Source organism: Mustela erminea, chromosome 7 (genome assembly GCF_009829155.1).
Source record: "Mustela erminea isolate mMusErm1 chromosome 7, mMusErm1.Pri, whole genome shotgun sequence".
Classification (NCBI taxonomy): Eukaryota; Metazoa; Chordata; class Mammalia; order Carnivora; family Mustelidae; genus Mustela; species Mustela erminea.
The window spans coordinates 25938936-25951369 of NC_045620.1; the positions used below are offsets into that span (position 1 = coordinate 25938936).

The window sequence follows — 12434 nt, forward strand, 5'->3', positions numbered from 1 at the left end:
GATGACTGACAAGGCAAAGATGCCCACTCTTGCCATTTCTATACAACATTGTGCTATATAAATGCAAATAATGTGAACTGAAGCAAATAATTAATTAATTAAAGGCACACATACTGAAAAAAAGTGAGCAGCTTTTATTTGTAGATCACATATCTTATATTCAGAAAATCCTAAGGAACATCCAGAACAACTACTAGAACTAATAAAGTGAGTAAGGTCAGAAACTATAAGATCAACATATAAAAATTAACTGTATTTCCACATACTAACAACAAACAACCCCAAAATTAAATTAAGAAAATAACTCCGGGGTGTCTGGGTGACTCAGTTGGTTAAGCTGCTGCCTTCAGCTCAGGTCATGATTTCAGGGTCCTGGGATCAAGCCCTCCATCGGGCTCCTTTCTCAGCAGAGAGCCTGCTTCTCTCTCTCCCTCTGCCTGCCCCTCTGCTTGCTTGTGCTATTTCTCTGTCAAATAAATAAATAAAATCTTAAAAAAAAAAAAAGAAAATAGCTCCATTTATAATAACTTCAAAAAGAATAAGATATTTAGGAATAATTCTTTTTTAAAGATTTTATTTATTTGACAGAGAAAGAGACATTGAGAGAGCGAATACAAGCAGGAGAAGCAGACTTCCAGCCAAGTAGGGAGCCCAATGTGGGGCTTGATCCCAGGACCTTGGGATCATGACCTGAGCCAAAGGCAGACATTTAATGACTGAGCCACCCAGGTGTCCCTAGGAATAAATTTTTAAAAAAGACTCGTATGCCGAAAATTACAAAACATTCTATGTAACTGGAGAGACATTCCATTTTCATGGATTGTAAGATTCAATATGGATAGGATGGCAATTCTTCCCAACCTGATTCAAAGCAATCCCTATCAAAAGCTCGGCAGGCTTTTTTATAGAAACTGACAAGTCAACCCTAAAATTATTTGGAAACACAAAGGGCCCATAACATCCAAAACAACTTTTAAAAATAACAAATTCTAAGCTTATTGTATTTCTAAGCTTATTATAAAGCTATAGTAATCAATACAGTGTGGTATGGATATGCATAAAGATCAATGGGACAGAATTAAAAGTCCAGAAATAAATCTGTATGTTTATAGTAAATCGATTTTCAACAAGTTGCCAGAGCAATTCAATAGGGAATGGGCAGCCTTTTCAACAAACAGTTCTTGGACATCTGGGTAGCAGCATGCAAAAGGAACCTCACACCACACACAAAAATTAACCAAAATGTATCTTAGACCTAAAAAGACAAGCAAAAACGATAGAACTTCTAGAAGAACAGTTACGAGAAAATCTTTGTGACCTTGAGTTAGGTAAAGATGTCTTAGATATAACACCAATAGCACAATCTATATTTAAAAAACTGATAAAACGGAATTCATCAAAATTTAAAACTTTTACCCTTCAAAACATATCATTAAGAAAATGAAAGACAGGGACCTAGAGGATATTATGCTAGCTAAGTGAAATAAGTCCAACAATGACAAATATCATATGATTGCACTTATACATAGAATCTAAACAACCGGGACGCCCGAGTGGTTCAGTTGGTTAAGCCGCTGCCTTCGGCTCAGGTCATGATCCCAGCGTCCTGGGATGGAGTCCCGCATCTGGCTCCTTGCTCATCGGGGAGCCTGCTTCTCTCTCCGCCTCTGCCTGCCCCTCTGCCTGGCTTGTACATACTCTCTCTCTCTAACAAATAAATAAATAAATAAAATCTTTAAAAAAAAAAAAAAAGAATCTAAACCACAAAACAAATGAATAAACAAAACAGAAACAGACACAAATACAGAGAACAAACCAATGGTTGCCAGAGGAGGTGGGCTGGGGGGATGGGCAAAATAGGTGAAGAGGATTAAGAGGTACAAACTTCTAGCTATAACATAAGTCTAGGAGCGCCTGGGTGGCTCAGTTGGTTAAGCGTCTGCTTTCAGCTCAGGTCGTGAGTCCAGGGTCCTGGGATCAAGCCCCACTTCAGGTGCTCTGCTCAGTGGGGAGCCCATTTCTCCCTCTCCCTCTGCCTGCCGTGCCCCCTGCTTGTGCTCTCCCTCTATCTATAATAAATAAATAAATCTTAAAAAAGCACATAAGTAAAGTCATGAGAATGTAAAGTATGGCATAAAAAATACAATAAAAATACTGTAATATTATAATATCTTTATATAATGACAGAGGATAACTACACTTACATTTCTATGCATTTTCTAACATGTATTATGTGTGCATTTTCTCACATATATAAAACATCATATCACCATGTTATACAACTGAAACTAATATATTGTATATCAGTTATACTTCAATTTTTTAAAATTAAAAAAAATAAAAAGAAAATGAAAGATAGACCACAGACTAGAAGAAAAATCTTTGTAAATCATATATCTGACAGAGGACTTGTATCCAGAATTCATAAAAAATTCTTACAGGGGCACCTAGGTGGCTCAGTCAGTTAAGTGCCTTTGACTAAGGTCATGATCCCAGGTTCCTGGGATCGAGCCCTGTGCTGGGTTCCCTGCTCAGTGGTAAGTGTGCTTCTCCCCTTCCCTCTGCTGCTTATTCTACTTGTGCTCTCTCTCTCTCTCTCAAATAAAAAAATAAGACCTAAAAAAATAAATTCTACAACTTGATAAAACAAACAATCCAATTTAAAAAACAGGCAAAAGATCTGTATACACATTTCACCAAAGAAGGTATACAACTGGGTAATAAACACATGAGATGGTGTTCAATATCATTCGTCATTAGGGAAATGCAAACCAAAACCACAATGAGGCACGGCACACATCTATGAGAATGGCTAACCTCAAAGACACACATAGTAACAAGTGTGGACAAAGATGGAGAAACTTCATTACATACTGATGGGAATATAAAGTGGTATAGCCATGGGAAAGTCTAGCAGTATCTTTAAAAAGTTCAACATAGGGGCGCCTTTCCTGATCCCAGGGTCCTGGGATAGAGCCCCATATCAGGCTCTCCACTCAGCGGGGAGTCTGCTTCCCCATCTCTCTCTGCCTGTCTCTCTACCCACTTGTAATCTGTCAAATAAATAAATAAAATCTTTAAAAAAAAAAAAAGTTAAACATGCTACCTAGCAATTCCAATCCTAGGCATTTACCCAAGAGAAGAAGAAATAGTTGTCCATACGAAGACTTGTACATGAATATTCCTAATTGCTTTGATCAGTAAGTCCAAAGCTGGAAACAATCCAAATACCTATCAACTGGTGAAGGGAGAAACAAAATGCAGTACAGTCATCCAATGGAATAGTATTAAGCAATAAAAAGAAGTGAACTACCAATTCCTCTTAACAGCACTGATGAACCCGATAAAATGTAGGCCAAGTTAATGAAACCAGATGCAAAAGTCTATATGGGGTATGATTCCACTTATGTGAAATGCCCAAGAAAGGCAAATCTAGAGACAGAAAGATCAGTGGTTGGCTGGTGTGGGAGCAGGGACTGACTCCAAGTATCAAGCCCTTGGCTGTAAGGGAACCTGTTGGGGTGACAGAAATGCTCTAAACTTTGTGTCACTGAGATGATGATTGCACAAGTCTATACATTCACTAAAATTGAAGGAAGCATATTCATTGAACGAATTTAACTGAAGTAAATTAAGAAAATAGCTCCACTTATAATACCTTCAAAAAGATTAAGATATTTAGGAATAATTTTTTTAAAGATTTTAATTATTTATTTGACACAGAGAGAGAGAGAGAGAGAGACACTTAAAATCAGTCATTTGGGGGTGCCTGGGTGGCTCAGTAGGTTAAAGCCTCTGCCTTCAGCTCAGGTCATGATCCCGGGGTCCTGGGATCGAGCCCCACATCAGGCTCTCCGCCCCGCAGGGAGCCTTCTTCCTCCTCTCTCTCTGCCTGCCTCCCTGCCTACTTGGGATCTCTGTCTGTCAAATAAATAAATAAAATCTTTTAAAAAAAATCAGTCATTTGAATGACAAATTAATGAACTATAGTCATTGAACTATACACTTAAAATCAGTCATTTTATGGTATTAAATGACACCTTTATAAACCTGAAAAAAAAAATAACCAGCTCAAACTTCCTGTGACTCCTTCACTTCTTTATCTCTGCAGCCCAGACAGCCTGATAGAAGATGTTTGACCCATAGTTCGTTTCTGTAAGGAAGTTGTGGAGTAGCAAAATACCTGCTTCTTGGGAAATTCCTTTGTATCTTCCTTTAGTTTTCAACTGATCATCATAAGAACTTTCATGCGAAGTTCAGTCTGAAAAGCCAATTAAGTATTTAGCAAATGCCTGTTCAGAGCCAAGAAAGGAGTGGGTCCTAAAATGCAAACCAGCCCATTCAACATTATTTTGTTTCACTTGGTTTCCAAGTCACGAGACAGCAAAGGCTGCAGGTCAAGAAGCAAGGTGATAGCAATCTAGAAGCCCTTCATGCTGTAATCTAATACCCTATCAATGGCAAAGATATGGGTGACCTGGAAAGTTACAAAGCTCAAGAGACCCAAGAATCAAGGTCTTGCCCTCCCTATCTAGTTTATTCTCGGGAGGCTGAGCCTGCAGAAAAAACTCTCCCAACAGCCTAGCAATGAACTGCTAGGACTAAAAAGCATGCCTCATCTCCTAAAATTTGCTCCATCTGGTTTAAAAGGTGTGAACAATGAAACTTCTTTAAAAAAAGAAAAGAAAAGAAAAGCTTCCTCCTGTGAACTAAAAATTAGTTCATTCACTCACATTTCTCTGTGGGCAGAAGTTAACCTTCTTTTCTCTTCTGGAGTCCCCTGCCTTGCAGTCTTCTTTCCCGTAAATAGCATCACTTAGCAATTGAGTCTGGCCTGTCTGGACCAGCCTTTCTGGTTCCTGGTTCCTATCCACACATTTCCTGCTGCAAAAGCAGCAGCTTTCTAAACAGTAAGCTAGATTCTTCTATTTCTTTTTCAGAGGCACTGTCACCATTTTAAGACCATGTAGTAACTGGTCCCCAGATTAAGAAAAAAAGAAAAAAGAAAGAAAAAGGCTGTGGGGCACAGTTTGCCAACAGTTAACTGAAATCAATTACCCAATCAGTTAGAGCTCCCCTAGCCTTCAACCACACATGCAAGAAGACTAATGACAGCTCAGGACCACTTACAAGCAGCCCCCATGGAGCTAAAGAAGTCACAGAGGAAAAAAGAAAAAGAAAAAGGTGGGGGAGAGAACCAAATTAGACACAGGAGACTGAAAATGTAGCCTTTATTTCAGAGCCCAGAGATACAGAGTTGCCGCTGAGCAGAGACACATAGAAAGACTCCAAGCTGTTCTTTGGGGGTAGAGAAAACTAGCAGCCGGCTGCGGAAGTCCAAGGGAAAGTTATAACTACCGTCACCAAGCAACAGACAACGGGACCTAAGCCCTGAGGCCAGAAAGGGCAGAAATAAAACACAATAACTGCACTCAACTTTCCTCTCCCCTTTGGGCATTTGCAAAAGAACGCTCAGTTAGCTGAAGCAACGGGTTTACACGGTTTGCCTCTGGAATACTTCAAACCTCAGAATAGAAAAATTACAGAGAGTTCTCTGTGCCAGGCGCTCTCATCTCGTATTTTATTAGTAATCACACCAATTCTTTGAGGACAGTGTCACCCCTCATTTCAAAAGTAAGGAAACTGATTCGGTATGGGACAGTAAGTTCTGAAGATGGATGGTGGTGAGGGTTGGACAACAGCGTGAATACAATTAAAGCCACCGGACTGTACATTTCAAAAACTTAAAAGTGATACCTTTTGTTGTATGTATATTTTACCACACACTCACAAAGTTTTTAAAATGGTTAACTGCGGCAATCACAGTATTGGATGCTAGCTCAGGTCCTTAGACCAAGCCTCAGTTTCTCCACCTGCAAAATGGGCTTTTGTAAAGCATCACACGGAATATTGGATGAGCATATGGTTTATCAACTGAAATGCATCGTTTGAGCAGAAATTTTCCCCTTGAAGTTAGGTCACGTGGGAGATTACCACACACCTTTACCAGCTTTTGAATCAGCACATCAGGGTAGGAAACACTTTATAAAGAGACTATCTTATACAGGGGTTGCAAATTCAAACACTTACCAGGACCTTCCCTGCAAGTGACCTAAATGGTGAGACTGCTCCAGAGTGATGATACAGGAGGGCCCCGAGGAGGAAGCGATGAGCTGGGCCCTGCGTGGGGAATGCCCCTGACAGGGAATCTGGGCCCAAAATCTCAAGAGAAAATGAAAACCCAGCAGCTTTTAAATGTGGTATCTCCCAATTAAATGCTGGCAACCAACTCAAAAACATTTAGGTCCGGTGCCAGTCAAAACCAAACCAAACCAAACCAAACCAAACCAAACCAACCTACCCCAAATCAAGTCCATGTTAAGATGTGTCCCACGGACTGCCTAACTTACAGCATCTAATGTACTGTAAGTAGCAACTGAGGCCCAGAGATGGTAAGTGACTTGCCAGGGCATCCAAACTCCCTTCTAAATTGCCTTAAGAATTCAGTTCCAACTTGTGCTTTGATTTTGTTTTTTAAGAACTGCTAGGAGCACTTAGCATATCCTCTGAATACAAAACCTGGGGACTTCAGACACTGGGAGGCCTGTCAGTTTAATGCTCAGGCATAGGTGAGAAATCATGTTAGGAAGGTAGAGAAGGAAGCAATGAAGAGGACTGAGATGAAACTGAGAAGTCCTGGATGTCCCCCAATAGTTCCCTATTTGGGAAACACTAGTGTCAGCAAATGGTTCAGGGATCAAAGCAGACTGGGCGGTGGCAGGTGGCTATCACTCGTCTGTGGCCAGATGGCCCTGCTCATCCTGGGTCCTTCCCACCTTCCTGCCAGTGCCCAGAGATCAAAACTCAACCTTCTCCGACATTCTGCGACTTGTTTCTTTAATGCCAAGATCAAAGGGGAACTTTTGTCCAAGTTGTAAAAGAGAAACCAAGAGGCAACTTAATGTTGTCTCAGCCTCCTCTGTACTTCCTGAGAGCATGAAGGCCCTCCTTTAAAGGGACTGCTCAGAGAAACACATCTGAGCCAGGGCCTGGTGTTGGCGCCTTAGCTCCAAGGACACAGTGGCTCCTGTAGAATTCATGCCAGTAGGGCAACTGGAGAGATCAAAGAGACAGCACAACCAATAGACGGCAGCCTGGAAAGACTACAGAAACTATGACCACGGAAAACAAACTTAAATTTGAGTGTTCAAAACAACAGAATTTTCAATCTGAAGTTTTGAAACCATCAAGTCTAAACCTTCATTTCATATTATGACATATGTGGCTACAGACCAAAAAGCCAAAGTGATTTGCGCCAGGCCACATGGTGATCAGTGTCCGCGCTGGGACTAAGCCCTACACTGCTGACTCCCAAACCATACGTGAGGCCCAGACAAGATGACAACTGCCCACACACGGGACTGGTGGCAGAGTGCAGGCCTCCTGCCTCCTGTTCCAGTCCTCTACTGCCCAGACCTCGCCATGAAAAAAAGTTCCTAGGCTTCTGACTGGGGATTTGGGGGTTGCCTAGCCCTGCCTCCATCTGCTCAAATGCGTCTTTTGGTCATTCAGTCCATTTACCTAGCCCTGGACTGGATCAAACCAAAATAATCTCAGAACACTGTCAACTGACCTGGCAATTCTACTCCTAGGTATATGCCCAAGAGAACTGAAAATATGTGTTCCCAAAGAAACACATACATGCACATAAATATTCACAGTAGCATTCACAACCGCCAAAAAGTAGGGGGAAAAAAAGTCCCAATGTCCACCAACAGATGAAAGGCTAAGCAAAATGTGGTGTGTTTGCACAATGGAATATTATTCAGCCATTAAAAGGAATGAAGTACTAACTCATGCTACAACATGAACTTTGAGAACATTACGTGGTCTTAAAAAAAGAAATTTAAAAGGCCTGATACAAAACACCACATATTCTATGATTCCAGTTATATAAAATGTCCAGAATAGGCAAATCTTATACAGAAAGGAAATCAGTATTTGCCAGGGACTGAGGAGAGTGTGGAGTGGGAAGTGACTGCTAAAGGATTTCTTTTTGGGTGGTGAAATGTTCTAGAAGTAAATGGTGGTGAAGGTTGCACAACTTTGTGACTATATGAAAAACCATTACACTGTCTACTTCAAAAAGGTAAATTTTGGGGTATATGAATTATATCCAACAAAGAAAGGAAAAAGATAAAACCCAGACAGTATGGACAATAATAGATCTGACAGAAGCACACAGTTTTAGTCTCCAAATGGAGGTTTCCGGAATCCTGCAATGCCTACAAATTGTATTCAGAGGACACTTCCCATGTTCCACCAAAATAATATTCCCCAAAGCATATGCCATCTGCTCAGTATTTCCATAAAGAATGAGATATGTAAGGTGCCTGGGTGGCTCAGTGGGTTAAAGCCTCTGCCTTCGGCTCAGGCCATGGTCTCAGGGTCCTGGGATCGATCCCCACATTGGGCTCTCTGCTCAGAAGGAAGCCTGCTTCCTCCTCTCTGCCTACTCGTGATCTCTATCCAATAAATAAATAAAATCTTAAAAAAAAAAAAAAAAGAATGAGATATGAGCCTGTCTCTCACCTAAGACCCAGGTGGATCAACTCAGTGTCCTGTAACTTTATAAAGTCACCTAAATCCCCGGTAGGAGGAAAGCAGGAAAACTGCAGAGAACTTCTGCTGACACCAACTAAATCCTGCAGGAAAACTGGAGAGAACTTCTGCTGACACCAACTAAATCCCCCACTACGTTGGGAGAAGTCCTGCCCTGCAGGTTTAGGAAACACCCACTGTGCTAACTAACACACCTGACAGGTGGCAGGCAGCCCATGCCCCGAGGAAGAAGGGCCACTAAGAAAAGCGAGGGAGGGAAAAGCCCATAAACTATCTCTAGAAACTTGAAGCCATGACCTTAACTTTCTTCTTTTTTAAAGATTTTATTTATTGGAGAGACAGAGAGCACGAGCCAGGGAAGCGGCAGCCAGAGGGTGACCAGTAGGCTTCCCTCTGAATGGGATCATGGCCTGAGCCGAAGGTAGCTGCTTCACCAACTGAGCTACCCAGGCGCCCCCTAACTTTTAAAACATAAAGGTCAATCCAAAAACCCAGCTTGTTCCCACGGTCACCGAATCCACTAGCATAGTTCCTCTCTGGCTGTATGAATTGCCACAGAAACTCATATACCCAAAGCAGATCTACCCCACCCTCCACTCCCACTGCTTGGGAAAGAGTTAATGTATAGAAGGGTGTGGAGACGGTTCTGACTTCCGTGTAATGAAGTGCTTGACACAGGTCAAACTCAAGTCTATCTGTGATCCCACTTTGCCTGTTACACTAATCCTTCGGTAATAAATTCACTACTGTAATGTATATATTACATCCTCAGTTTCTTAAAATCCGTTACTATACCCACCACGAAAGCACAGGGCAATACTCCCGTTACACAACATACACTGAATCACAGTGCTTTCCACTGAGCTTACAATAAAATCCCAACTCCTTGTCATGGTCTTCCACAGGCTGAAAGCAAGTCGGCTCCCCTAATGTAATGTTCTGGAGGTGTAGGAAGGGGAAGCACCCTAATGGAACAGTCTATTTCAAAAGGCAGCCCAGAGACTGCGAACTGTAGACGATGATCCACGGCAATTAAAGGCGTGCTTTTAGAAACACAGCTGCTCCTGCCTCTCTCCAGTTTCATCCTGTATCAATCCCACCCCTCACCGTGCTTCAGCCCCTCCAGCCTTCTGTGTTCCTTAAATACACCAAGCTCTTTCCCACACTGGTCCTTTTACACTTGCGATTTCCTTTGCGAGGAACACTCTTTGCTTTGCTGGTTCCTTCTTGTCAGTCAGGTCTCAACTCATGTCACCTCTGAAAAGACTTCTCTGACCATTTAATCCAAAGTAGTTCTGTCACGCCATTGCCCCCAATCACTAGCATTTCGCCTTGCTGTCTTCACAGCATTCACTGCCAGCTGACGTTATCTCGTTCATCTACTTGTTTACTTGTTCACCACCTGTCTCCACAGACTAGAAAAGCTCTACAACGCTGGGCATCTTAACCCTCTACTTCGCAACTACACTCCTGGTCTTGGCACAGAGTAGGCACTTGTGTATTTGTTGATTAAATCAAATTGTGCCAGAAATATGTCTTGCTAACTTACTACCTCTTAAAAACCTCGGAACTGGGCAGGAATTACCCAGTGCAATGCTATAAATGCCACTTTATTGAACTTTTTCTCTATGGCAAGGCGGGGTGTGACTTTTCCTGCTTCATTCTTTTTTTTTTTTTCTTTTTAAAGAAAGAGAGAGATCACAAGTAAGCAGAGAGGCAGGCAGAGAGAAGGGGGAAGCAGGCTTCCCGCTGAGCAGAGAGCCCCATTCGGGGCTTGATCCAAGGATGCCGAGATCATGACCTGAGCCGAAGGCAGAGGCCCAAACCCACTGAGCCACCCAGGTACCCCTTTCCTGCTTCATTCTTATACCATTCTTGTTCTGAATGTGGTCCAGAAAAAAATTTGGTTCAACATATCACTCATGGTTTAAACTGAAGTCTGAGACCACAGAAACCAGGTAAGGCTGGGAAATCTTTTACGCGACCTCAGGTTCTAAATGAACCCCTCATCAAACAAAAAGGATGTTATCTGTTGGTTAACAGAGGAAGGGAAACTCATTGTCGCCAAGAACCTACCCTTTTTTGAAGAAAACCAACACCAAAGAATTTAAATAAGAATGTGCCTTTGGCTAAAGTCAATTGTCGCCTGCTTTTTCCCTTGTTTTCCTTTGCATTCATTCCTGGGATGAAATTATCTGCTGAGGAAGCAACATATAGGAAGATCTAGAAAATCACTCTGGACAAAGTGACTTCAATTCTGGTTCTGGTCTCTTGACAAGCAGAATGTGAGCTAAGCTTCTGCAAGAAAGGCCACTCCCTCTTAGGTCTGCTTCCAGGGTTCTGTATGGGAGCGAGTAAGTTCTGACCCACTTTCCAGACACAGCTCTCACCTGCATCCTTATCCACGCAGAGCCTCCATCCTAACAAGATCCATTCTAATGAACCATTTTCCTAAAGAACTGTGTGGCCCTGCAGGAGCACCCAAGGGAGAGGCAGCCAGACAAGGTGATTTTCAAAACGTAGTTCACAGATCACCTGCATCATAATCACTGGAGGGCTTATAAAAGTGCAGATTCTTGGTCATCACCTAAACCTACAGAATTAGAACTCAGGAAACTGCATTTTTAACAGGTTCCCCCCACACACCCCGAGAGTCTTATGCACAGTGAAGTTTGAGAACCAATGGGAAAAAAGCTCCCCAGGAGAAAGGCAGATTTAGAGAAGACTGCATAAATGTTTAGAAAGGGTATGGAGATAGAAAATGGAGGGGGAGGGTTGTAAGGGCATGTTCCAGGGTAGCGGCAATCAATGTCTGTGCGCGGTGGGAACAGTTGTAGAAGGTGGACATGAGAACAGGGCTCTGGAAAGGATCTGAGACGGGGCTTGGGCTGGGACGCTGGTCAGAGGTGAGGTCGCATCCGCGGACTGGTCAGGATGGAAAGGCGGAAGGCAAAGAGCAAAGTCTGGTCGTAAGGAGGAGGAGCGAAGGTGGGAATAATAGGGGGCTCTTCGGAGGGACCGGGGCTGGGAAGTGAGAATTAGAAAAAGGGGGTGACAAGAGGCGGAGACCAAAGCAGTAATAGGAACCGGCGGAAACAGTAACCGAGACCTTTCCTCAGACCCAGTGCCTCCCCCAAAACTCCGGGCCTTGACAAGCCTGAGTGTGGGGCCAGGGTCGGGGACGGGGAGCTTGGGAGAGACAAGCCCAGTCAGGGACGTCCCTCAAGCCTGAGCTAGGGGTCCCGGAGGTGGCTCGGGCCAGGAATGGGGCGCTGGAAGGTCCTGGGATCCCCGGGAGGGCCCCGCTCCAGCTCTGGCTCCCAGAGTCTCCTTCACTCACCATCGCTGCCGCCATCTTGGATCCACGTGTCGCCGTAATGACGTCAGCGGAAGTGGTGTTTCCCTGGTTACGAAGTTTAACTCCTTTGGGTGCTGTCTGGCTTCAAACTCTCCTGTAGTCGTGGTCAGTGGAGGGGCGAGAAGACTTCGCTCCTGATCTGCAGCTTGGTCTGGGCAGTGAGATCGCTGATTAGGTGACGAGCGGATGGTGTAACTAAGGGAGCCATATTAACTCCTGGCAGGAACTCCGCCTCTTCCTCCTCCCTCGCCCCTCCCCCTTGTACAGAGTATCTAGCGTGTGCGTACGTGCGCCGGTTCTCTGGGCGCCATCTTTACTATTGGCAGAAAGACCCGTTGCCAGGGTTACCTGCGTTGATTTGATGAGTGGGATTGGTACCAGGGCTCCAATAGCAGTCCAACTCCGGGAATAATTTGTAACTAAATATATAATTATTTGTCTAACTACTTTATAT

At 43.3% G+C, this 12434-nt stretch overlaps 1 protein-coding gene across 2 annotated transcripts in view; it reads right to left on the bottom strand.

Annotated features, from left to right (window-relative positions):
- The window catches only part of TM9SF4 (transmembrane 9 superfamily member 4), a 50377-nt gene extending 38194 nt beyond the window's left edge, over nucleotides 1-12183 (bottom strand). The window contains exon 1 of one of the 2 annotated variants that reach the window (XM_032351019.1): nucleotides 11963-12183. In XM_032351019.1, the coding sequence (XP_032206910.1) occupies nucleotides 11963-11977 (15 nt within the window). In that variant the 5' untranslated portion in view covers nucleotides 11978-12183. Of the gene's footprint in view, nucleotides 1-11012; nucleotides 11087-11962 lie in introns of those variants that run through there. The other variant, XM_032351020.1, reaches the window with a different exon arrangement.
- Between the last annotated feature and the right edge of the window lie 251 nt (nucleotides 12184-12434).